At 47.3% G+C, this 26,990-nt stretch overlaps 1 protein-coding gene and 1 non-coding gene across 2 annotated transcripts in view; one reads left to right on the forward strand and one right to left on the reverse strand.

The window, feature by feature from the left end:
• Positions 1-1,052: 1,052 nt before the first annotated feature.
• The window catches only part of VWA3A (von Willebrand factor A domain containing 3A), a 56,384-nt gene continuing 30,446 nt past the window's right edge, over positions 1,053-26,990 (reverse strand). The window contains exons 17-35 of the mRNA XM_081554568.1: positions 26,187-26,281; positions 24,405-24,524; positions 19,271-19,345; positions 18,921-19,065; positions 18,310-18,505; positions 17,189-17,259; positions 14,171-14,323; positions 12,616-12,706; positions 11,812-11,922; positions 11,171-11,268; positions 10,220-10,357; positions 9,184-9,292; positions 6,286-6,430; positions 5,153-5,297; positions 4,591-4,742; positions 3,714-3,837; positions 2,370-2,467; positions 2,153-2,218; positions 1,053-1,870 (exon numbers count right to left, since the gene is read on the reverse strand). Of these exons, the coding sequence (XP_081410694.1) occupies positions 2,167-2,218; positions 2,370-2,467; positions 3,714-3,837; positions 4,591-4,742; positions 5,153-5,297; positions 6,286-6,430; positions 9,184-9,292; positions 10,220-10,357; positions 11,171-11,268; positions 11,812-11,922; positions 12,616-12,706; positions 14,171-14,323; positions 17,189-17,259; positions 18,310-18,505; positions 18,921-19,065; positions 19,271-19,345; positions 24,405-24,524; positions 26,187-26,281 (2,118 nt within the window). The 3' untranslated portion in view covers positions 1,053-1,870; positions 2,153-2,166. The remainder of the gene's footprint in view (positions 1,871-2,152; positions 2,219-2,369; positions 2,468-3,713; positions 3,838-4,590; positions 4,743-5,152; positions 5,298-6,285; positions 6,431-9,183; positions 9,293-10,219; positions 10,358-11,170; positions 11,269-11,811; positions 11,923-12,615; positions 12,707-14,170; positions 14,324-17,188; positions 17,260-18,309; positions 18,506-18,920; positions 19,066-19,270; positions 19,346-24,404; positions 24,525-26,186; positions 26,282-26,990) is intronic.
• Positions 21,194-21,301, forward strand: LOC145533559 (U6 spliceosomal RNA). Its single transcript, XR_014074161.1, has one exon. It is a non-coding gene; the product is annotated as a U6 spliceosomal RNA (small nuclear RNA).

The following is a 26,990-nucleotide window of genomic DNA, read 5'->3' on the forward strand; positions in this document are numbered from 1 at the left end:
ATCTTTCAAATTCCATATATATGCATTAGTATACTGTATTGTTGTTTTTCTTTCTGGCTTACTTCACTCTGTATAATGGGCTCCAGTTTCATCCATCTCAGTAGAACCGATTCAAATGTATTTTTTTTAATGGCTGAGTAATATTCCATTGTGTATATGTACCACAGCTTCCTTATCCATTCGTCTGCTGATGGACATCTAGGTTGCTTCCATGTCCTGGCTATTGTAAACAGTGCTGTGATGAACATTGGGGTACACGTGTCTCTTTCAATTCTGGTTTCCTCGGTGTGTATGCCCAGCAGTGGGATTGCTGGGTCATATGGCAGTTCTATTCCCAGTTTTTTAAGGAATCTCCACACTGTTCTCCATAGTGGCTGTACTAGTTTGCATTCCCACCAACAGTGTAAGAGGGTTCCCTTTTCTCCACACCCTCTCCAGCATTTATTGCTTGTAGACTTTTGGGTAGCAGCCATAAGCCTTTGTCTTTTGGTTGGGGCATTCAGTCTTTATTTTTAACCATTCTAGTGGGTGTTGTGGTGGTTCTCACTGCAGTTTCATTTTGCATTTCTCTGATGGGAAAGGCTGTTGAGCACCTATATATACAGTCTTTATTTTTAACCATTCTAGTGGGTGTTGTGGTGGTTCTCACTGCAGTTTCATTTTGCATTTCTCTGATGGGAAAGGCTGTTGAGCACCTATATATACACCTATTTTCATACACATAAAGCTCATTTGTATCTGTTTGTGCCTTCTGTCCATTAAAAAAGTTAAGATGTTTATCTTATTGATTTGGAGTTCATATATCTAGAGATGAGTCTTTTTTTAAGTGTGATTTTAATTTTATAGAAAAAATAAAAATTGCACACAATGTGAATATATAAGTTTGCAATATCTAAAATAAGTTAGGTGTTACATGATATAAGAGCTAAAAGTACAAAAAATACTAGAAAGACCATGATCACAGTTTTTTTTAAAGATGCAAATAAAATAAACATAGCTACATAGAAAAGCTCATATACCACTTTCTAGTAAAAAAAATTAAAACATAGATGAGTCTTTTAATAAAGTTTATCTCACTAAAAATTTATACACAGACACACACCACAATGATCACATCAGTTTAAAAGTAACTTTGATCCTATTAATTAAATAAAAACAATATTTTGTGTCTTAGAAATGACTCCCAATGATATAATACATGACACATTCATTTTGTGTGTACACAGTGGGGCTGGCCCAGCAGATCCAGCCCGGTTTTCACAAGCTTGAGCCAAGCATTTGCTCTGGATTGGGCTCCAGGGCAGACTTCAGCCCAGTTTGGTTGAGCAGGGGTGGGGGTTGGTGGTGAGACTCATTTATTTTTTCTTCCTCCAAGACAGGTTGACGCTGAGTCTGTGTTGCACCCATGGACTAAGGTGGTGGGAAAGCACAGAGCAAGAGGATCGGGGCAGAAACAATCCCATCTGGCCGGTCTCCAGAGCGGGGCTCTCGTAGCTAAGCTGCAAGCTCCCAGTTTACTACGTGTCTGCCACATGGCAGGTTCTGGGGATACAGAGATGGTTAGGACACCAGCCTCATCCTGCGGGAGCTCATGGTCAAGGAGAAGAGACAAAGAAGCCAGGAAGCATGATGTGGAGTGCTAAGTGTAGTAAGTGTCACCACTATAAAGAGATGAGTGGTCAGAGTGCTATGGGGGGAAGGCTGGAGGCTCCCAGCTCATGATGGATCCCAGAGGCATCTTCACAGAGAACCTGATGCCATTTGCACTGTGCCTTGATGGATGAGGAGGAGTCACCAGGCAGAGGGTGGCAGAAGGATGCTCCAAACAGGGGGCTTGGTGCAGGACTTCTAGCAACGAATGGTCTTGTAACTGAATTGCAGGGTGTGTTGGGGACAAGGCAGGAACATTAGGGTGGACCCAGGGATAGACAGCTCTCCTCTTGCAGCTTCTAGGGAGTCCTGGTGCCTGATGATGCTGATCTGGGGGTTACAGTTTCCCAGAGCACCTTGTGCTCACGGCAAGTATGTGGTTCCGTGTAGGATGGCCTTTCTATGTAGAGGAATCCTTGTTTCTGATCCCTCCCCATGGTTACTGCTGTCCACAAAGCAGAGCATGCTGCCTGGCCCTCACAGGGTTTGTCCCCTCCCTTACCTGAGAATGCTTCTCTAAAAAGGAGCGAGCTTCGGTTCTGGGTTGCTTTTCTTCTGGAGTTGGGACCTAGTGAACAGGAGATAAAGGAAGATGCCCAGATTTCTGGGCCTGGCAGGCAGGAGCTCTTGGAGCAAGGGTGTCATGACTGGGGTGGGGCCCAGGGTCTGGGTGGGCTAGAGCCATGAGGCAGGGGGGCGCGGCTGATTGAAGGGTGTACCTGATGGATTGGGCCTGACAGAGGAAGCCTCTGGCCTTGGTGATCTCCTGGGCCAATTTCCTTAAATCATCTCCTTCAAATAGTGGCAGCACAGGATCCTTGAAAGAGGGAAATGAGTCTGAAGTTAGATCCATTAAATGACTGGGTGGGACGTGAAAATCCAAAATCTCAGGAGAAGAATTTTAGAGTGAACTCAGTGCAGCCTTCCTCCCAGTACAGGAAATCTTGGCCTCCGTTTGCATGTTTCCAGGGACAGAGAGCTTAATATATGTCAAGGCAGTCATTCTGTAAAGGGGACACTTTGCAATAAGATGTCTGAGAGTCAGTGGAAATCGAGAGGGGCCCTGGACTTCACTGAAGTCAGCACTGCTCTGCCCTGTAGAACAGAAGTGGTATATACACCTTATCTCATTGTCAATCAGTAAAACCTATCCATCCTCTTCTCTATTTCTTCTAGTAAAACAGCTCCACAGGCATACCTTTTTCTATGTCAACTAATGAAATTCCAGAGCTTAGGCTTAAAAATACAAGTTCTCACAATTAGCAAGAGACCTAAGAGGGATGAAAGTGTTCCTTCTCCCTGGGAGCAGTAGTGGCAAAGGTCCCACTCTGCACCCAGAAACTATTCAAAGAATCTGATTTGATAAGGTATTAAACAGAGAACCTTCCCAATATCGTCAAGTGTGTTTTCCTGGGTAGGATATGGATGAATATTTGTTACTTTTACTTGTTCTGACCTCTATATCATTAGTAATATTTGCCCCGAAAACTGTTACTCAGACAAAGAAATCATGCAAAGCACTCAACTTCAAAAATTTTGCCATGACCTGTGACAGTAAACTTTATTTCCAAAAAAAAAAAATCCAGAATTCTGGTTGATTGTTCTACTGGATGATTTGTTGGCCTGGAAATGTTATAATTCACAGCAGCATATCCCTAGAAGGTATGAATAGATACATAATCTTTCTAGCAGGTTGTAAAATCTTATTCCATATGTATGATAAAATCTATGACTTTACTATATTTATTTTTAACGGATCACACATTTGAATATCTGTACTTTAATGAATTTAAGGTGAGAAGACAGAAACATGCAGGAATTAAAGCATAGAACTTAGGAGCATGGGTGTCTGGACTCCAGCTTTACCATTTACTCTGACTAGGTATATTCCTAAACCTGGCTGAGCCTGTTCATTCATCTGTTAAATGGGTACAATAATGGTTGGTAGGATTAAAAGAGGTAATTTACAAAGAGCTAATTGTTAGTTAGGAAGAAAAAACGACACCTGTTGACATCGTATTGCACTGTTTCAACAGAACTCGCCCAGCGGCTCCACAACCTACCCTTTGGTGGATGAAGCCCCTGGTCAGCAGGCCCTGCATTTCAAGAAGCGAGTCCTCACCAACAGGGCAGTGATAGCGCCCCCCGGTGAGGGCGGCCAGGTCTCTCAAGAAGTTAGCAGCAGTCCTGTGGGGAGGAGCAAGGGGCTGCAGTCAGGCCCACCGAGCTCTCTGTGAGCCCCCAGCCCCTGGGGAAGTCGCCTCAGTGGGGTAATGGGTCTTGGACCCTGAGGCTCTGTGCCACGGGGACCATGTCAGGATCACAAGCCCACTCTCCCAGATGGTTTTTGGGTGGCAGTGGTGCTGCTGTGTGAATCATATTCACTGTATCAGGGTGGCCCTCTAAGCACATGGCCCCATTCCTTAATCTATCCAGTGCCAACTATGTGTCTGGCCTGGCAGGGAGACAGTGTGACTCTTTCGGAGCTCATGGTTTAGACAGAGAGATTAAATATGAATGTAAGAAATCACAGCTTTGCCAATTACATTAAAATTGTACATCAGAAGGAGCTGAATCTCTGTTTAATACACGTTCTTTCTTCTATGGTGATTGTTTATGGAAATAGCCATAGCTACTTTAAACTTTTTCCCCCTAAATACTCACACATGTGCCCCTAAGAAAGACAGAGTGGTAGCACACGGTGTGTGACTGTGGGAACCGGTGCAAGCCTGTTTCCACACTGGAGAAAATCGGGGTGCCCTGCTGACGGGTAGGCAGGGTTTCAGTGGGGTTCCCTCTCTGGTGCAATGCCTGCCCAGGGGCCTCCTAGTGGCTGGCCCACGGGACTTGCGCCCAGGACAGCTCAACTCACGGTCATGTGCCCCTCAGACACGTGGCGGTAGGGAAGTGGTGCGACTCGGCCGCCTCCTCACTGCCCACCTGCAACAGCAGTTCAGGGAGATGGTGTGCACTTTGATGTCTCTCTTCTCCTTGAGTCTCTGGACTTCACTGAGAATAAGGCTACAGCTTGTGTCTGGCTTCCCGTCGGTCAGGAGGTATAGTCCTTCCACATCAGGAAAACTGAAAGCTTTCTGAAAGAGCACATAGGCTGTCTGGCTCAGAGGAGGGGCCAACCAGGATGCAGAAACCACTGACCTGCTGTCCCCAAGTCTGTTTGGATCCCACCAACTTCTCAATAAGACTGTGAGCCTCCCCTTTCACCTGATGACAGACCAGGAAGTTGTTGAAGTTTAGGAAAAAGAGTGCAGCTCACTCCAGAGCTGGTTAACCCCAAGCAAGTCACTTAACCTCTCTGAGCCTCTGTGTTGTCATTTATAAAGTCTGAAATTTGAGAAACTCATTCTCACTGGGTTGTTGGAAAGATGCAATGACTGAACACTTAGTAAATTCTAAAGTGCTCTCCGTAAACTCTAAAGCATCATGCAGTGTCAGGATTAGAGGTTAGGACAGTATTTCTGGGTTGGGCTTGGTGGGAACTTGCCAGCAGTGCTTGCAAGACTGAGGTGCTCCCCTGAGCATGCAGGCAGGTCACCCACTGCATGGCCTTGTGACAAGCTGCATCTGTGGTCTCCACCAGAGTGTCCTGCCACGGCTGTAGGCCCTCTGCAAAGCTGAGCAGGTTAAAACTGGGAAGCAGGGAGAAAAAGTGGGGGGTGGGAGAAGAAGTGGGGGGCGGAGAGAGGAGAAAGAAATTTGTTAGCATGTGCCAGTCTATATTGAGGGCTTCACCAATGGCTCAGTGGTAAAAAAAATCCTCTTGCAACGCAGGAGATGTGGGTTCGATCCCTGGCTCGAGAAGATCTCCTGGAGGAGGGTATGGCAACCCACTCCAGTATTCTTGCTTGGAAAACTCCATAGACAGAGGAGCTTGGTGGGCTACAGTGCATAGGGTCGCAAAGAGTCAGACACGACTGAGCATGCACACAGTCTATTTTGATCTTGGGAGAGTAACCTCCATGAGGACACATGCTTATCCCTGAAGACCCTACAGCAAGCCCTGGGCCCCCAGTGGACCAACCAAGACCGAGAAGGTACACGGTGAAAATTCTAGATGCAGACAGATTTAAATCCCCCCTCAGTAATTGCTGCTTACTGGTTATATGACCTTGGGCAAATGACTTAATCTCTCTAAGCCCTTGTTTCCTTTTCTGAAGAATGGGGATAATAACAGGATCATTGTGCAGGCTGAATGACCTCACGCATGTAAAGTGCTTGGCACAAGGAAAGAGCTCTATAAATGCCTGCTCATTTGAATATTAAGGCAAGAATGAGTCCCATTCTGGGGTCAGAGTTTCCAGCTGTCCCTTCGGGGTCAACCCTTCTGGCTACAGAGAACAAATCACACCAAACCCCTTCTTGAAAAATCCACAATTCATGGCGGCCTGGTGATTCCTCTGATCTGCTTGCAATTGTCACTGGGCCTGAGACGGATTTCTAAAAACCACTTTACTTCTGCAGTAGAAGGCAGTGTTCCTTCCTGCTATTCAGCTGAGCAGTTCCGAAGCCTCCAGGCCCCTTTGGAAGCGCGAGGAGGGAGTGGTCTTGGCCAGGGAAGCATCCAGAACTATCGCTTGGATCTTCCTGCCCCCACCCACCTGCACCCCTGCCTCTTACCTGTCACAGTGCTTCCACAGCTGTTCCCATATCAGCAGGGTAAGCTCCGTCTTCACTTGCTGCAGGTAGGGGCCCATGGATCCTGACGTGTCCAGCAGGATGCACACTTTGCTCTCCAAAATGACACCGAACACTCGGCGGCTCCCTGCTCCAGGGTGGGTGAGGGCAGAGGCCAGGGAGGAGCGAGTGTGGTTTTTCCCACTGCAGCTATCAAATACATCGCACCCACTGCCCAATCATTTGTGGATCAGATGTGAACCCGCTGGGAGATAGCCTCTGTGGTGTTGCTAGAGTGGTCACCGTTTAAAGGCAGAGCAGGTCGGTGGCCTGGGCTTTGGGAGGTCACGGTTTCTGCTGTGACTTTGCTGGAGATTACCTGATTATAACCTCCCTGGGCTTGAGCTTTCTCACCCCTAATGTTAGGTGATTGAGTTAAGTGGTGTCACAGCACTGTTTGGGGCTGGAAACAATGTTACAGAGCACAGAGTCTGTACATTGGTCAACAGAAATCAAATGAAGATCCACTGTGTGCCCGGCACCCACTGTGTGCCCGGCACTGAGAAAAGTGCAATGGAGATGAGGGAGGGTCCCTGCCCTCGTGGAGCTGCCAGTCAGTAAAGGAAAACGGAGTTATACTAACAGCTACCACTCTGCTGAGGGTTCTGACAAACTTACAGGAGTACACACTGGGGAGAATCTGAAACTGATGGATGTGGGGTGGGGAGCAGACAACCTATGGCTGAAGGATGAGGAGCAGTGGCCAAGGAGAGGAGGTATGTGTGGAGCAGACAGACTGAGAAAAGCTCTGAGTGGGAGAAGAATGTGCCATGCTTGTGGGACAGAGAGAAAGCTGGAGAGGTTGGTACAGGATTTGGGAATTAGCCCAAGGGGAGACAGAGAGGGTCAATGACTTGCCCACGGTCACACAGCCTGGCAGGGAAGCCGAGATTCACATCCAGGTCCTCTGATCCACATTTTAAGGCAACAGCTAGCCCCAGCCCTTCTGGTGCCCCAAGGCTAAATGAAGTAACATGGAGGAAGCCAAAGAGCAGAAGATGGCGCGTCACGCATTCCTGAATCACACCTCAGACCTCACTGGAGGCAGGAGTAGAAAAAATGGAAACCTGCTACAAAACGGGTTCACTGCTCTCCAGGAAAATGTGACCTGAGCTGGCTGGACCCACTGCCCAGGACTCTTCCAGGACTCACGTGGGGTATTCTCTGGCCATGCTCATGGCCACATGAGGACAGGAGGGAAGCCATCCTAAAGCGTGGGGGATGTTCTGTGAGGACAGCCAGCCAGCTGTCGAGGGGCCTCCCACACAAAAGGCCAGCTGATCCACCCTGGGAAGCAGACAGCGGAAGGGAACACCCTGCAAGCCACTGAGCCCTGTGGTTGTCTCCCTAATCTAACTCTGATTTCTTCGTCCATCTCTATCATCACCAACCTTCCCAGTTATCCTATTCTTATCCCCTGGATTCCTACTAGGTTCCCCTGATTGCACTCCATCCCCTCAACAATTTATAGTCCAGAGAGATTGGTTGTAACTTGATCACATTTCCCTTATTTAAAAAATCAATGTCTTCCCATTGCTCTTAAGATAAAATCTGGGCCATGGCTTCATATTCCCGGGATGGATGCACCCTTTACTCTCAGCCACTCCGGTTTCCTTTCAGTCTTTGTACTCAGCCTCCTCTCCCGTTGAGCAGCTCAGCCACATCCTGAGAGTGTTTCTTTTCTTTGCTCAGGTAATGTCTATTCATTCCAGATCACCTCCCCAGGGAAGCCCTTCATGATCTCCCTGTGCAGGCCCACTGCCCCTCTCTCCCTGCACCACGCCTGTCTCCACTTTACACTCGTCACTGCTGTTCTTTGGGTACCATCCTTCTCCTCTAGACCATATGCTCCATGAGCTCAGGGACCACATGGGGTGTTTCCTCTATCACCGCCCCAGAACTGAGCAGGAGAACGACACTCTTTGCTGAATAATGAATGAGTGAATCAGTGCAGCATCCTCTGGGCGTGTTTTGAGGTGTTAGATAGTGTTGGGTGTGTAGCTGTGTGTGATGTGGGGGTGCAACTCGTACTACACCAGGAGCAACTGCACGGCTGGCCTTCACACTCTTCCGGCAGGAAGTGTGTGTCGGAGTGGGGAGTGCAGACAACCTCATTGTTGCCCCACCTCAGCCTCTGACTTGACAGCTGCACCTCAGACTTGCAGCCCCCCTCCAGAGGCTATGGAGAGCCGTGGCAGACCAAGGACTGTTTATGCCAGGTTCTACTGCAGAGGACTGGACTTAATGAATCTGCACAGGAGCCCGAGTGGCCCACACTGGGATGCTTCTTCCTATTGTCCCAGGAACCTTCCGGGCCCCAAAGCCTAAACACCATCCCATTCAGTTCTAGCCAATTGCCCGGCCTTTTGGACTTGACACTTCAGATCATCCTGATTTCCACCCCAAGCCACCTCTGGGATGTGAGTCTGGCTCCCAGCCAGCCCTGCCACTGGCCTCTCCAGAGGGTCCCCAGTGCTCTCTGTAAAGAAGAACAGGAGCATCCTCTCTGCTGGAGACCCTCCTAACTCTCCCTTCATGGACCAGTTCTTTGGGGCCCAATCAGCGCTAAATTGAGGCTCCTGAGGGCCAGCCCCTCAGTCACACCCAGGAGGTGGGATGTGGGAGACCTCCTGGACAGACCTGGTTTTCTCTGATGCTCTGGTCCGTGCTCCACCTCCTGTTATCCAGCACAACGCCTGACTTCTGAACCCAGAAGTCATGTTGCCGCTGGGTGACAGTTTGTGAGTGCTCAGTCTGGGAAGGAGTGACCCTGGGGTCCCTGGGGTTGCCCTCCCCCTTCCCCTCATGCCCCCCACCCTCCAGGACAGCAGGCAGGCTCACCAGACAGCAGCCACTGCAGCCTCTGGACGTAGCGGCGTATCACCTTGTCCAGGTGTGTGATGTACACCTCCATTTCCCTGGGGGTGCACTCAATGTGTCTCACCGTCCCCTGGATTAAAGCAAGCAAAGAAAAATACTCCATTGCCAGTTCTTTCTTCATATCCCCATCACCCCCCTAAAACAGTTTAGTCTTCGTGGTTCACAATTTTCACAGCACTGTTTAAGCATACATTTTTGTTTATTTGTTGAAAAACTTTTTTTTCTTTATTAAACTATCAAATGCATGGGTTTAAGCAGGTGTGGGGGAATTGGGTTGATGATTTTTGTGTCAAATGTGGTCACTGTCATAACAACAAATATAGTCTCTCTAAATTTTAAATAGGAAACCCTTAACGGTAGGATGGGAGATCGAGAAATTTCAAATTAAAGGATGACCTTGGATGGAGGAGGCAAGCAGCATGATTAAACTCCCATGAAACTTATATGGTGGATAATTTTTAGCTTTACAGTTGACAATATCACATTAAAGGGCTAGGAGAGGAAAATGGGGTCTTTTTTTTAAAAAGCAGGATTAGATTTTAATTTTGTACTAAATTTAACTGTTCCAGTGTCAAAGCAATTAAAAAACTACCTCAAAACTAGGAAATAGAGAAGCCCCCCTGACCTTCTGCCATAACCCTTATTCCTGGCCATCTTAACAGAGCCACCATCAGAATCGGGGTACAGAGCTCTTATTGGTGAGTATTCCAGCCACTGCTCTGTGATCTCAGCAACTGATACTAATTCTCACCCCAGTGAGTCCCTATAACCTTGACCATGGTCTCAGGCATTCTGAGGGGCTGACTTTTCTTCCAACAGGGTTCTGTATCCTATTCCTTGAGGGAAGTCCCCCTTTGGTGGAGTGGGGTTCTTAGCAGGAGGAATAAAAGCTGGAGGGTCATACATTCATGTGGACTTTCCCCTAACACACTCAGCCATCTGTGTCTGAGAAGAGACAGGAGCTGGGAGTGAAAAAACAAAACCAATCTTGACTTACATTGATCTCTATGCTGGGGAAGACACTGCAGTATTTGGCTGATGCCGACGTCTGTACTGATTTTTGATGAGTGCATTTGGGACCGAGGTATCTGGAGACCTCCATCTTTAGTTTCTTTAACCCATAATTTGCTACCCACTTTGGAATAAAGGAAAGAATGATTATCTTGGGTAATTTGAGCTTAATGGAATGAATGACTCATCTTTTAACACCTCATGTTTGAAATCTGTCTTGTATTTGAAATGTGGGGTTTCCCAGGTCTTCACTGAGACTACCTCACATGCACATTCCTGCCCCAGTGCTGGAGAGAGATGCAAAGAAATATGAGAACCAGGGAACAAAATTTACTGAGCACTTACTACTCCCTGGTCTGGTGAACAATGTGGCTTCCACCATTTCCATTTTAGTCTCTTCCATGAAACTTGAATGGAAACCCTGATTGGTTTCAAGTTTAGATCAATTAAGATATCACTTATCTCTTATTAGATACAAGAATGACCAGGTTTAAAACAATCAGAGTATGGCATCCAGGACTGGACCAATCAGAACCAAGCTCAGACTGACTGACTGTTGCCAGAAGAAAAGATATTCCTATCTTTGGATCTGAACAAGAAGAGGAGTTTCTAGTGCTTGCATCCAAAAGGATCTGATACCACTAGGGACTTTACCCAAAATATACTTCAATTAATCAGCAATCCTATTAAGTACAAGAGTCTTCATTTTATAAATGAAGACATTGAGACTGAGTAACTAGCTCAAGGTCACCCAGCTAGGAAGGGGCAGACTCAGGTTCCCACGTAGTTCTCTTTAATCCTTATCCTGACACTTGACACAGTCATTCTAAGCAGATTTGGTCTCAATTCCAAGTATGTCCACTTTCCCAGATATAATGGTTGGTGGGAGGAATGATTGTTTGGAGGCATGTGCTGGTACAAACAGCATATATAATACCTCTTGGCTGGAGCAGACTGTATCCTTTCTGGGCAACTCAATAGAAGATCTAGTCCTTCTTAGGCTCCTTCCTTGAGGGTACTTCTTGTATACCGAGCCTGGGAGAAAGAGAGCAGAGTTATCTTGTGGAATTCTCTTACTCTTTCCTCCCTTTTCCATGTCAGTTTCTGTCAATGAAGTCAGTTGTAATATTCCTTAGGTGCAACTTGCTGAGAGATAGGAGGGACTCTTGGGGGGATCTAGGGAGGTCTTCTGGGACCCCCGCTCCACCCCGCTTCTCAATGAGTTGCTATTGGGACCTGTGCCTTTTCACAGCAATCAATCCTGCTGACTTGGGGGACTCATGCCCACTTCCTTCCCGTCAGTCTGAGGACACTGCCTCTCGTGAACAGAGCCAGAGCGCTGTACCCAGGGACCTGGGGGAATGCCGACATCACCTCTTCCCATGGTACTGCTTTGTGTCAAGACTTTGCAAGCTCAGTTCCCTGGGCTGGGAGACCTGAGTGGTTTGAGGATAGATCTGCTCCAGGGGCACTGCTGTTCGTGTCCTGGAGGGGGTCACCCTTCCATGGGGCCTGATCACCTTCTAGGTCTCACGGGGCAAGGGGGCTGTCCAGACAGCTGCGTAGCTGCCAACTCACCCACGTTATTCCCGATCTCTGTGTAGAATAGCGAGAGAGCTGTTTCTGCATCCCTTGATTGGGTCTTCTTCCTCCGCTCGGCAGTCCCTTTCTTCACTGGCGGGGCTGCAGCTAGAGGACATTTGGCCTATTGTCTGGAGCAGCCTTGTGGGTTTATGTGGTGAAGCTGTGCAGCTTGGCTTAGTGACTTGTCAACTTCAGCTATGCTCTGCCCTCAGAAATGGGGCTCCAAGGTGCCTTTGAGGTCCTTTGGGATGACCTGACTCTGGCCTCACTGGGATCAGCAAAGCTAGAGCTGCTGCTACTTGGTGCGAGGTGCCTCCCTGTCCCTGTCTGGTTTTATCCTCACAGTCCCCCAGTTTACAGATGAGGTACGAGGGACTCAGAGTCAGTGAGAAGCAGAGCAAAGATTCTGCCAGGTCTTGCTGACTCCGGGGCTCCAGAACTCTGCTCTGAGCTGCTCTCCTGTGTTTCTCACATTAGAGGTAATGGGAATGGAAACTATGGTCTAACACATGGTCTCAGATTCTATGAGCTGAATACTTTCATAAAAATACCGGTGCCTTGTCATGACCGGCTGGCACTGGACACTCTCCTTAGTCCCTCTGAGCCTGAATTTCTTCATCAGTAAAACAGAGGAACTAATAGATGCCTTGCTGTATAGGATGGATGATTACAAGCTTTAAATGGGGCAATCTTAGCAGAGGGCAGGCGCACGATCACTGATCACTTTAGTGACTGCCATCACTCATCCATGTCTTAGCCGTGTTTGTCCACCCCTCCTACCCCGTGGCTATGCCTTACCTGGGGGGATGCCTGCTTTGCCACTGAGTGGACACCATAGCAGAGCTTTCAAGGGGGGCCTCTTCTCTCTGTCAGGGTCATCTTTAACGCTCTAGAAAACAGGTAGCCTTTCCCATCAGAGGCCTGTTCTCTGTGGTGGGCAGTACCCCCATCACCCCAGCCCCAATATGTCAAGTAGGAACCTTTGCATGGAGAGGCCTGAGGAAGAAGGTTTCTCATACGTTCACCTCTCTCCTTCAGCAGATGCAGAGAGGACTCCGGCGTTTGAGGTGAAAAATATGTGTGTGTGCATATATATGAATGGGTGCGTGCGTGTGCGTGTGTGTGTGTGCGCATGTGTTATGAAAGAGGGCCTGTGGAAGTTCCCTGGCGGTCAAGTGGCTAGGACTTGGAGCTGTCATTGCTGTGGCCTGGGTTCAATCCTTGGTCAGGGAACTGAGATCCTGCAAGCCATGAAATATGGCCAGAGAGAGAGAGAGAGCTTGCTAGGACAGCTGTGGGGATTTGCCTGAACCTTCTTCATCAGTTACCTGCCCCTCTTCCTGCTGGACTGGGATTTCTGGGCCTCCAGAATGACCAACAACCACTCAGTAATTTCTGTGTCATGTAAAGCACCTCAGTTTTAAGGGAGGGGTTCCTTCATTACTGGACACAGCTGGAATGTGGTGACAGTTGAACAAAGCCACCCAGGCCCGGGGCCAGCTGACCCCCATCACCTCCCCAGCTCCCCTTCCCTCGTTTCAGGAGGCCTGTTAGAGGCCCTGGTGCAACCCAAGGCCCCTCATGCTGAAGGCCCAACCGGCAGACTCCGAGACCCTGGGGTTTCACCTCAGAATCTGGGAAGACAAGAAGGTGCTGGCTCCTGACACCTGCTGGAGTCTGTGCATGAGAACAGTGCCTGTGTGGACAGAACCTCTCGAGAGTGCAGCCCCAGGAAGGGAGTGAGCTGTGTTCACAAGAGTCTGTCGCTGGTGAAATGTTGAAGAGTTCACACATCGCACTGTGGCTTCTGCTCACAAGTGCTCTGGAGTCTGGGGTCTTCCCCCAGGCACACCCCTAGAGGCCCCTTGTGATTGTTAAGGTGGACATTTTATGCAGGTCAGATTTTGTCAGGCTGTGAACAAGGATCAACCCTGCGGAAGGCCCAGGTCCCATCAGGCCCCTGTAAGCCTTGAGCAGAAGCAGCAAGAACCCATTAGATGCCACACCACCCTAATTCCTTTGCCCCTGAGAGACCCTCCGGATGAGCCCTCCTGTCTTATAACCAGCACGTGTAATGATGGGTCCCAGTTCCACGGAACCCTTAGTACCACGAGGCTGGGACAACCAGGCAGTGCCAAAGCTGGAGTGGACAGGGTGGCCAGAGCTGAGAAGCAGGCCCCTGGGGGTCTCCTCCCCCTTGGAGGCCAGGCCAGTGACCACTGAGGACACTATCCCCACCTCCACTGGCCCTGGGACCTGGGGACCTGGCCCAGGCCACTTCACCATCTAGGAAAGACCAAGAGACAAGGTGGAAACAAAATCTTCTGTGTGTTATTAGGGAGGGGAGTCAAACCATTCTGGCCACGGAGGGGGCTGTGGGCTTGGAAGGACAGAACTTCCTGGTGTGACTTCTTGGCTTGAGCACATTCGGCTTCTCTTTCAGGAGGGCTGCACTTTCCTGTTCTTTTCCAGACTGGTTCTTCAGGGAAGACACGAGTAAGGCACACTGCAGCGGGGATCGGGAGAGTCAGCCAGGTGCTTCCACAGGGAGTGCGTACACACACAATTGCACATACACACACACACAGAGCAGGAGGGGCTGAGGCCACTGGGGCCCCTGGTCTTTTCTTTCTACCCCTAAAGTGCTGCCGGGAGCTGGGAGTTCTATGGTCAAACCTACTAATAATAAGTACAGAGGTCCTGTGATGCATCAGACTAGTTAGTGGGCTAGTTAGTGCCTGGGGGTTTCAAACCCTCTTGTCCACAAGGTATGTGACTACACAGGCAGGGTAAGTGCCATCTTATCCCATTTTACAGGTGGGGAAGTAAATCTTATAAACTTTGAGGACTTGCCCAAGGTGACTACGAGTATACAGTGGATCATCCATTCATTCTAAGGTGGACCTTGTCCCAAAGCCAGTTTTCCTCCATATGTGGACTCTGTGCCCACAGCCAACCCTGGGGGCCCGCAGAATGGTGGCGTAATACTTGGTTCCTTTGCCTACCTATTTCTCAACTGCCTGAAAGATTCTTCAATAATTACTCTCAACCAAAACACTAGAAAACACCACTCGAATGTAAATAACACCACAGGAGGGTGGATTAAACCATTATGGCCCATTAACACCTTGGGGACGAGTTTATCAGACGAGGGAGCCAGACTAATGGGGACCTGAGAAGCAGTTTTTTCAAAACACCAAAGGGGGGGCCCTTTCAGGGAGGAAAGCTCAGACACATTTCGGGGAGTCACAGGTCTGCCAGTCCATGGCCCCACCCTCCCAGGAGCTCACGATGTAGCTGGGGAGCAGTTCTGGCAATGGTGGTACTTGAAATGTGAGTCACCTACATGCCCTGCCTATCCCCTGGCTTCAGCTGCCCCACACCTCTGTGTCTGGCCCTCATCTTTATCCACCTGCCAGAAGGATGCTCCCACTTATTATCTCACAAGCCTCACAGACTCACCTTTGTTCTAGCCTCTCTGAACCCTGCCCTGATTTCTCTCTCTGGGTCTATGGCACCACTGTCTACCAGGTCCTCCAGCAAGTCACCCCAGGATTTCTTCTTCTTTCTCACCCCATGCATTCAATCAGCCACAAGTTTGGGCAATTCGTCCTTAAAAACATGATCTCAAGTTTGTTCCTTTGTTTCCATTCTCATTGCTCCTGATGCGATCTGGTCCCTCTCTCATCTCGCCTTGAACTGCTCAACTCCTTCTCTGTGTGAAGGAGAACCCTGAATAATATGGATGACCTGGGAGGGGAACAGCTGGCTGAGGAAATAGCAGGTGCAAAGGCAAATTTGGGAATGAGTTTGATCTGTTCAAGGGTGTACAGGCCAGGATGCAGAGCACACAGACCTGAAACCAGTGATTTATAGGAAGCCCTCATGTTTCATTGGAAGCCTTTGGTGCCTGTGGATCAGCACAAAGGTGGAAAGCTGACGTGGGGGGAGTCGTGAACCCCAAAAGACATGGTCCAAACACCTGGTACCTGTGAACATGACCTTACTTGAAAACATGGCCTTTGTAGATGTAATTAAGATGCAAGTTAATGAGGCTGTACTGGAAGGGTGGGCCCTTAATCCAGTATGACTGATGTCCTTAGAGGAAAAGAGACACAGACACCACACAGAGGGAGGAGAGCCACGTGGAGACAGAGGCAGAGATTAGACTGAGGCTGCCACAAACCAAGGAATGCCAAGGAGTGCTGGTGATAAGGATGCCCTACTTGACCAAACTTTGGTCATGCTCCTCTGAGCCCTCTTCTTGACTGGGTTTTGACTCTGCTCCAAAATCACTGCAGATGGTGACTGCAGCCATGAAATTAAAAGATGCTTGCTCCTTGGAAGAAAAGTTATGACCAACCTAGACAGCATATTAAAAAGCAGAGACATTACTTTGCCAACAAAGGTCCATCTAGTCAAAGCTATGGTTTTTCCAATAGTCATGTATGGATGTGAGAGTTGGAAGGTGAAGAAAGCTGAGTGCTGAAGAATTGATGTTTTTGAACTATGGTGTTGGACAAGACTCTTGAGAGTCCCTTGGACTGCAGAGAGATCCAACCAGTCAACTCTAAAGGAAATCAGTCCTGAATATTCATTGGAAGGAGTGATGTTGAAGCTGAAGTTTCAATACTTTGGCCACCTAATGGGAAGACCTGACTCGCTGAAAAAGACCCTGATGCTGGGAAAGATTGAAGGCAGGAGGAGAAGGGAACGACAGAGGATGAGATGGTTGGATGGCATCACCGACTCAATGGACATGAGTTTGAGTAAACTCCAGGAGTTGGTGATGAAGACAGGGAGGCCTGGTGTGCTGCGGTTCATGGGGTCGAAAAGAGTCGGACACAATTGAGCGACTGAACTGAACTGAACTGTTGAACCTAGTTTTAGCAAAGAATCCTGTTAGGCTTGTTTAGCAAGAATCTCTCTACCCTTGACATCTAATCAACTTTATCTTAGTAACTTTCATTCCACTAACCCTCTCACTCTGCTCATTGGCTATAAATCCCCAGCTATCTTTGCTGTATAATCAGAGTTGAGTTCAACCTCTCTCCCTGATTGCAGTCATCTTGAACAGTGTCTTCCTTCCCATTTTTAACAAGCATCCAGTGAAATTTCATTTCTTTAAGAGCAGTCACCACCAGAAGCCACAAAGAGGTAAAGAGAGATTCTACTCAGAGCCTTTGTGGCGGGGAGGGGGGGGGGCGGTCATGCCCCTTTTGACACCTTGATTTTAGGCTCTAGCCTCTGGAACTGTGAGGGAATAAATATCTGTCATTTTAAGCCACCTCTTTTGTGGTCCTTTAATGACAGCCCCAGGACTCTAACAGAAGCTAGTGTAGTCACTGATTGCCCCATACGTAAGGCATACCTTTTGGGAGTAGTTGAGAGCCTTTTCCATCTCAGACATGATGGCACTGATATCATCACTTTCGTAAATACCTGGAAACAAAGCACATCATGAGTGGGGGGAGGGGTACAGATTCTAGCAAGTGTCCATATCTATAAAAACAAGGGCCACATGGAGGTGACCTCAGCCCAGGGGGCAGGCTGGGGTCTTAATGGGCTGAGCTGACCAGCTCCCACCCCACACTATCTGGTAGTAAAGGAGATGGGCGGGTACAGTGAGGGTACCAAAAGTGGAGCCAGCCTTGGGACCCAGCACCCTGGCACCCAGCCAAGAGCTCTCACCCACAGAAGAGTAGGTCAGGGAAAGGTCCTGCTCCTCCGGTGAATGAGATCTACCTTCAGGTTACTTAAAGTAGCTAATGTCTGCAGTGAATAATGTCTGTAGTAATATCTCAGATATGACTCATTTGAGTGGGACTAGAGTGTGATGCCTAAGAAGACAGACTCTGGGTTCAGTTTCTGGTTCCTTACTTACTACCTCTGTGCTCTAGGTTCTATGTCTCAGCTTCACTAGCTGCAAAGTTGGGTAATAATCATAACCCATTTTATAGGGTTATTGTGAGGAATGAATCACAACATGTTTAAACACTTAAACCGAGTTTAGCATATAATCACTATTTTGTAAATGTTTGCTATTATCAATAATAATCACCAATAATAACTTTTTAAATGTATGTGCCCGGCACTTTTCATGAGTTCCAGCCCCAGCTCTGCCACTCATGTCCCTGGGAGTCATTTCTTGATTTGTAAATCAGAGAGGTCAGAACACACTCTTGTGTCCCAAGCTTCAATCCCTCCTGGATCACGTCACAATTTTGCCTTGCCGGCATATCACCTAAACCATAACTTACTTAATATATGTATTTAAAAATTTTTTTAATGGAACAAAATTGCTTTACAATGTTGTGTTAGTTTCTACTGTACAACACACGAATCAGTGATAATTATGCAAATACCCCCTCCCTTTTAAGCCTCCCTCCCCACCCCTACCCTATCCCTATGTTTAAGGCATAAGGAGCTATGTCAGTAGCGAGACTGCTGTCTGCAAAGAAAGAGGTGGAGGGACCAGCACCACTCACTCACCTGTGTCTCCAAACCAGTGGAAGCGCCCACCAGCAGCCCGGGTGACCTCCCTGTAGGCGGCGGCTGTGTCCGTGCGGCTGGCATAGCAGGCAGGGGGCATGGTGTCCGTCTGTGACTCACCCACATAGAAGAGACACACGTTCAGATGGAAGTCACAGCCCCCGCAGGCCTCGGCCATGTAGGCGCTGAGCATGGCCTGTGGGCAGAGAGGGAGGAGGGGCCCAGGGCTGAGGGCTTTTCAAGCTGCTATTCAGTTCAGCCCAGTCTCTTTCTTGAGGACCTACTGTGTACCTGGTCTAGTACGTGGCACTGAGGAGAGAAAGATGGAAGAGCCTGGGTCACCATTTCTCTTACTATCTTAATAGATCTTGGCGGGGAGCTGGGCCTGAGATCTTAGATGGGCAGCCTCTAATCCTCTGGGAGCTCATTAGAAATTCAGACTCTCAGGCCCCTGGGAGCCAGGTCTGACAACTTCTGCTTTTGAACAACATCTCCAGGTGATAAAGTCTGGATGGGAAAATCATGCTGGAGAAACTAGTCGCTAGGCATCCACCCAGGGGAAGATGTGGGGGTCCTGGAGGATAAGGGAGGCCGAGACGAGGCCCACCCACCATGTCCTGGTCAGGGATGCCCCCCGTGAAGAGGTAGATGCCCTGTGACTGCTGTACTTCTTTGTCCTTGAAGTCCACTTCCACAGCCTTCCGCAGGGCGCTGAGGACGTTCCTGCTGCCCTGACACTTCAGGTTCAGGACCCACCTGGGAGGCAGGGAGGCGGTGCTGAGGTGGTGGGCTGCCAGGCCCCAGAGGGGAGGGCGGGGAATGAAAGGTGGATGTTTCCCGATTCGCATCTGTGCCGTCTGTCGGAGGGCAAAGGTTCTAGAGAGAGCTACTTTCTGGGGGAAAGAGGGGGCCAGAAAAAGTAGCACCAGGGAGGCTGCTGTCAGACCAGCAGGTCACCTACCGCCAGGCGCTTTGTAGGTTGCTGTGGCTGGCGACAACCATCTCGGGCCTCCAGCTTTCCACGGTGCTTCCAAACCTTGGAGGGAGGGAAAGAGGGCTTGTTCTTAGTGGGGAGATATGTGCCCCAGCTCCCTGGGCTTCCCAGGATTTTAAGGGGGCAAAATTCTGGTTGAAAGTGAAAGTCACTCAGTCGTGTCTGACTCTTTGCAACCCCATAGACTATACAGTCCATGGAACACTTTAGGCCAGAATACTGGAGTGAGTAGCTGTTCCCTTCTCCAGGGGATCTTCCCAACTCAGGGATCAAACCCAGGTCTCCTGCATTGCAGGCAGATTCTTTACCAGTTGAGCCACAAGGGAGGCCCCAAATTCTGGTTACGTCCCCAAAATGTTAGGATGTCACCCACGAGCTCCTTGCTGGTCAGGACATGTCCCAGCATGTTCACAGTGGGAGCAGAGCAGGGGCCCGCCGTGTCCACCGGCCAGGACCGGTTTGGCCAGACCTTCCCCCTGAAGAAGGGTACTCTCTCCTCTGTGTGAACTTCCCCACCTCCAGGGAAGGAGTCACTGCTCCCTTTTTGGCTCCCCTAGCATGGATTCAGGGCTTCTCAGGTATCTCAGATGGTAAAGCATCTGTCTGCAATGCGGGAGACCTTGGCTCGATCCCTGAGTTGGGAAGATCCCTTGGAGAAGGAAATGGCAGCCCACTCCAGTACCTTTGTCTGGAAAATCCCATGGACAGAGGAGCCTGGCAGGCTACGGTCCATGGGGTGGCAAAGAGCACAGATTCATCCTCAAAGTTTTCACTCTCCACCTGTATTACAGTTTCTCTTTTTTATATGCATCAGCTCATTCTCCCTATGAGACAGAATTTAAATCTTTGAGAAGAAGACTTATCCCCTTAGTCAAGGAAAAGCTGTCCCCTCTCTCGTTCGAGAGCATGTCCTCCACCTGGGTTCTTGACTTGACCACCGCCAACCTTTCTGAGACTCTGCCCCTTGGTGACCTCCCTCCCACTCCCATCCCCAGGCCTACTTCCCTCGCCCCCTCTGCCTCTCTTAAATATCATTCTACCAGGGTCCATTCTGCCAGCTACTTCTCTCTCTTTCCTCTTCCCCTTCACAGACAGGCTCCCTGGAAAAACAATGTTACTACCACTTCCTCATTATCTGCTTCTCAATCCTCTGCAGTCAAGCTTCCACCCCGGGCAGTTCTCTGGCAAATATTAATGATGACCTCCTTTCCTAATCCCATGGACATATCTCTTATTAGATTTGGATAATAAATCCTCTATTATAGTTGAATAAAAATTCTAATAATATACAGAGAGTGAAAATGCCTTCAATTTTATCCCTCCCTCCAAATTTCTGTTAACTCTTTGTTCTATATTCTTTTGGATTAAAAATTGTTAGATAAAGATATATTGACAGAAGTGGAGTTATAGCCTTTCTTCCCATCCTGGTGACCTTGTTTTCAACCATAAATCAGTGTTACAGCCTAAACGGATAGAAACTGCAAGTTTGTGGAGAGAGTCTGGGAACCTGGAGGTAGTGAGAAAGAGGGTAGGCATCAGCTCAGCATGGTTATTTTTTCACTTTACACAATAATTTAAAAAAATTTTCCAGCAAAATAAAAGAAATGGAATTATATAACCTATGCTATTTATTTCCTTTCATTTGGACTTATTGAGCAACTTTTCTAAATGTACTCACGTAAATCTCCCACATCCTTTTGAACAGTTGCATAGAATTCTACAGTCAGGTTTATTTTTACCAATTCCCTCTTGTTCTTTTTCCAAGTTTGTCAACTATCAGAACTCTGCATTGAAAAATCCCTTCAAGGTTATCTTTGCACATTCATCTTAATATTTCCTTTGGTTATTTCATAAAGGTTTAATTGAAGGAACAAAGACCCTACTGATTCAGTGCTTGTTTCAGTAGCACATATACTAAAATTGGAACCATACAGAGAAGATTAGCATGGCCCCTGTGTGAAGATGATACACAAAATATTAGGAGCTTGGGATTAACATATACACATTATATATAAAACAAATAACCAACAAGGACCTACTGTCTAGCACAGGGAACTATACTCAATATTTTGTAATAACTTATCAGGGAAATGAATCTGAAACACAATATATATATATATATATATGGTATATAACTAAATCACTTTGCTGTACACCTGAAACTAACACTACATTGTAAATCAACTATATGCGTGTGTGCTGAATTGTGTCTGATTTTTTGCCACCCTATGGACTGTAGCCCACCAGGCTCCTCTGTCCATGGGATTCTCCAGGCAAGAATACTGGAGTGCGTTGCTATTTCTTCCTCCAGGGGATCTTCTTGACCCAGGGTCTGAACACACATCTCTTGTGCCTCCTGCACTGGCAGGTGAAATTTTTACCACTGAGCCACCTGGGAAGCCCAAATCAACTATGCTGTGCTGTCCTGTGTTTAGTTGCTCAGTCATGTCTGACTCTTTGCAACCTCATGGACTGTAGCCCCTCAGGCTCCTCTGTCCGTGGGATTCTCCAGGCAAGAATACTGGAGTGGGTTGCCATGCCCTCCTCCAGGGGATCTTCCCAATCCAGGGATCGAACCCCAGGTCTCCCACTTTGCAGGCAGATTCTTTACTTCCTGAGCCACCAGGGAAGCCTAAGAATACTGGAGTGGGTAGCCTATCCCTTCTCCAGGGGATCTTCCTGAGCCAGGAATCAAACAGGAGTCTCCTGTATTGCAGGCAGACTCTTTACCAGCTGAGCTACCAGGGAAGCACCAAATCAACCATACTTCCAATTTAAAAAAATGTAATACAAGGTCTGTACCAAATTACATTTCCACCAATACTTTCCAGGAGTGCCCTTTTCACCAAATTATCATCAGCATTGGGTACTATCAATCTTTTAAATGCTTGCCAAACTGAATTGCAAAACTATTATGTCTCATTGTTTTCCTATCAGGGAGCTCTATTGCCAGATTCAGTGAATTCCTTCTTTCTTCGCCTTCCTACTTTGCTTCTGCAGGCCCTAACTCTGTTTCTTTCCAAGATCCTTCTTCAACTGGGAAAGGTGAAAACACCTATTTCTCCAGGTTTTCCTCCTGCCTCTTGGACTGCTCCTCTTGTTTCGTAGGTGGTTCCCTTTCTCTGCCGTCCAAATGGCAGCTTCTCCCAAATTCTGTCCTTGGTTGGCATCTCTCCTCCATCGCGTCTCCACAGGTGCAATACATGCCCTCCTATGTCTTTAGTCAAAATGCTGATGGCTAGAGCTCCAACCAGGAGACTCTGCAGACTCTTAAGGATCTCAGGCTCTATATGTTTATCTTCCAAACTCTGCTCCACTTGGCACACCTCTTCACCATTCCCTCGTCCCCTACAGCCAAACAGTGACTACATTCTGCATATGTAACTCCTTGCACCCCTCACAGGCCCCCCTGTCTTTCATTCCCACTGCCTTGGCTCAGGTCTCCCCTCCAGTATTGCATCCCTTCAGCCTGTCTTTCACCTTGTAACTCAAGTGTCTCAAGATTATTATCTTGCTTAAAATCCTTCAATGCCTATATGTCTTATAGTATAAAAGCTCCTGTTTAAAGCCTCCATCATCTGGTGTCTCTCCTGTGTGCTAGGGAAACACCTACTCTTTGTCAAGACTCAGCTAAGATCTCCTAACCTCACTCTTCCTAGGTGAATGGATTGACTCCACCTTTGAGTCGATATGGGACTTGCAGTTCCATATCCTGCCTTCTACTTATTTCTTCAGAAAGCATTTAATAGCATTTGTATTTTAACATTCCTGCCTCTTACTACTAGGTCATAAGTTCCTTGAGGACAGGTATCGTGTGTGTTAACTTCTATATCCCTAATGCCTAGCATACTTACAGTACATGGCAGCCTTTCAATAAAAGTTTGTTAAGTGAATGAAAGGCATGAATGAATGAAAATATTGTCCAAAATGCTTTTCTAAGCATTTTTCTGTAGAATTTATTAGGGAATGACTAGGCTCTGGTACAGTTTAATATATAATATTAACTGCTGACTTATTAGGTTTAGAATACTCCCTATCCGATGTGAAGTTGTGTAAAAATATATATAACTACATATATTTAAATTATATATAATTTATAGATTAAAAATATAAGTAACTATGTAGATAGAACTATAACTTAAATATTTATACTATTATATATAGTCATATATAATTTAAACATATGTAGTTAAACATGTTACATATTAAATATTTATAAATTAAATTTACTTATAGTTAAAATTTATATATATAATTATGTATAAAATACATAATTTAAATATGTAGCTACATAGTATCAATTTATATTATATATACTTATATATGGGCTTCCCAGGTGTTCCAGTGGTAAAAAACCCACCTGCCAAAGCAGGAGACATAAGAGACATGGGTTTGATTCCTGGGTCAGGAAGATACCTTGGAGAAGGAAATGGCAACCCATTCCAGTATTCTTGCCTGGAAAAGCTCATGGACAGAGAAGCCTGGTGGGTTACAGTCCATGGGGGTCCATGGGGGTCCATAGGGTCTCAAAGGGTCAGACATGACAGAAGCTACTTAGTATGCAGCACGCACACCTACTTATGTATAACTTAAATACATAGTTTTATATATAATGGAACCATGTAGTTATATAAATAAAGGTATAATTTAATTCTATATAGTTCTATATAATCTATATAACATATAACTATCTATAATAATAATATTGATTTATCTATGTACAATTAAAATTTATAATTGGAATTCTGAATGTTTAAAATATCGTGGCTTGCTAGAACTGAGGTAGGAGCCAAGCCTGGGGACCCTTTTTTCTCTCTCTTGTGTTTATCAGCTTGGGAGCCAAATGGGGCAACGGGCTGAGTTACTTTATCCTAGCTGATCAAACAATGTGTTTTGGGGCCGCTTACCAGCGTCACCCCAGGGGACCATCCTACAACCATTTAATTATTCAATGCCCCAAACAAGATCGTTCAAATCAGATAAACGGACAGCCCTCCTAGGAGGCTGGCTGCCCATACATCTGCTGTCCTGCCAGAAGCCTCAGCCTGGCGATGGCGTCCTAGCACCCACGCCCTCCCCACCAGGGGAAGCAGCTGCATACGCAATGATGTTGAAGCAGTCCTTGTTGGACAGCTGCTCCTCCAGCAGGCGTCGCAGGGAGTGCTGGATATGAATAATGTACATGGAATTGGTCACGGAGATATCGAGCAGTATAACCACCCTAAAAAGAAACACAAGCTTTAAGAGGAGAACCGAATCTCTCAGATAATGTTTATTCTGTTCCATTTTACTATTTAACGTTTTTTCCAGGGGAGTTCTGCACGCCAAATGCACCCCTGGCCAAATCTTCTCTATGGTTTGAGGTCAACACAGGCAGTGGCCTGAGGAGGTCATGGAACCTTCTCTGCAGGAGGGTCTATCATGGAATAAAGCCTCGTGGTGGACACAGTTTAAGGGCAGGACTGCATATAATGATTTCATACATTACCTTGTTTTAAATCACTAGCATTTGATACTATAATAGGTTGGGGTCTGTGAAGGGAAAACAAACAAGCTAAGCAAGTTAGATGGGGAATTAGGTATAACTGGGGCCTCTGGGGAAATGTATCTTTTTATTTTCTCTCTCTGTTTTAAGATCCCTAGCACTATTCAGCTTTCTCCTTAGATCTTACAGTCCTCTCTCCTCCCCCCATTCTCATTTTGAGACAGCTATAAATTAGCAAAAGAAAATTCACCAGATAGAGCATCAGAAGACCTTGGTTCAAGTCCCACTTTCTGTGGGGCCTTAGGCAAGTCACAGTACCTCTCTGATCCTTGCCACGTGTTTGAGTGTGTGCTCACTCTTTGTGACCCCATGGGCTGCAGTCTGCCAGATTCCTCTGTCCATGGAATTCTCCATGCAAGAATACTGGAGTGGGTTGCCATTTCCTACTCCAAGGGATCTTCCTCACTCAGAGACTGAACCTGAGTCTCTTGCATCTCCTGCGTTAGCAGGCAGATTCTTTACTACTGCACCACCTTGGAAGCCCGTTCCTTGGCATATTTAACTATATAAATTATAACAGGACTCTTCAAGAGGTTGTTTTGAGAATTAAATAATAGAACAGATGAATGGTATTACAAACTTATAATACATGATAAGTGGTAATGCATTAAGTAAGGTATGGAATGGTAATGATATAATAGATACCTATTGTTTCTTCCTACTCAGCATCCATCACTTCTGCTCACAACAATATCTTGATCTTTCTTTCTGGTGTCGGGGGGATACCTCTGTCTCTAGTGGTCCACTTGAGTTGAGTAGAGCTGACCCTAGCCCAAGCTTTAAAGTGTACATTAGACCCCAGGCAATCAGAACATCAAATCCTCTTGGCCCAAGTGAATAGCTCACGGATGGGCCCATGTCCCAAACCCTGGAAGTGCTAAACTGGAAGGAAGGAAGTTGGGAACTTTGGGTGGCTATCTTGCTACCTAGAGGGGACAGCCTGCCTGAAAACAAAGCCAAGAAAGAGGAAAACGGAACTGAAGGATGGAAAGAAATTTCTGACATGTATGAACCTCTGGATCAAGCCCGGCCTGAAGACAGCTACCAAATCTACTTTAGAATTTACAGTTATAGATCAGACTTCCCTGATTTGTTTCAGTCAGTTTGCACTTAGTTTCTTTTGCTTTTTGACAAAGACTCCTGAGTGACATGGTGATGCTATTCTTGAGGTTGCAGTTAATGGTGGTGACTTTTCCCTCCAGGGGGTCTGCTGAGCCATTATTGATCCTTAATCTAAATGATGGATTCTGATGCTACCAATAGGAAATTCATAAGTTGAATCAGTACCGTGTCACACAGGCCACCATGAAGGACAAGAATACTACTGGAGGAAGTTACCTTTTTTCACAGACGGTGCCCCAGATTCTTCTGCTGGCCAAGGACAGCCACTCAATCCGTCTCTCATACATCCGCATCACTCTGCTGAGCTGTTTCTGCAAACTCATGGGCCATATACAGTCAGCACTGCACAAAGCATGGCTGACTAAGGGGCCTGTGGGGGAAGAGGGTGTATCCCACTTGGCTTCTGCAAATGGTGTGTCAAGGCCATGGATATCCATGTACAAAAATCCCTCTAAAGCACGTACTAGGACTTCTTCCCTCATGGTTCAGTGGTTAAGAGTCTGCATTCCAATGCAGGGAACACCGGTTTGATACCTGGTCCAGAAAGATTCCACATGCCGAGAGGCAACTAAGCCCATGCGCTACAACTACTGAGCTCCCCACTCTGGAGCCCGTGAACCACAACTAATGAAGATTGGGCACCTAGAGCCCATGCTCTGCAGTAAGAGAAACCATTGCAATGAGAAGACCCAGCACTACAACTGGAGAGTAGCCCCCGCTGGCCGAAACTAGAGAAACCCCGCGCGCACCAACAAAGACCCAGCAGAGCCAAAAATAGATAGATAAATAAATAAAAATTTGCATGTACTCGTCTGTCACGAGCCTAGGGAGGGAAGAGTCAAAGTGTGTCATTGCTTCAAATGGGGAGGAGGTAAACCTTGACCACAAGGATTAGAGGGTTTTGTTTAAGGCATCCAGGTTCCTGCCTGGAGAGGAGGTGGAGAAAGCTCCAGAAGGGCCCATGGGTGGAGCACAGTCTGTTTACAGGAGGGGGTTCTGTCACTGGCTTGGTGCCTCCAC

This window comes from Giraffa tippelskirchi, chromosome 13 (assembly GCF_054371585.1).
Source record: "Giraffa tippelskirchi isolate mGirTip1 chromosome 13, T2T-mGirTip1v1.2.pri, whole genome shotgun sequence".
NCBI lineage: Eukaryota > Metazoa > Chordata > Mammalia > Artiodactyla > Giraffidae > Giraffa > Giraffa tippelskirchi.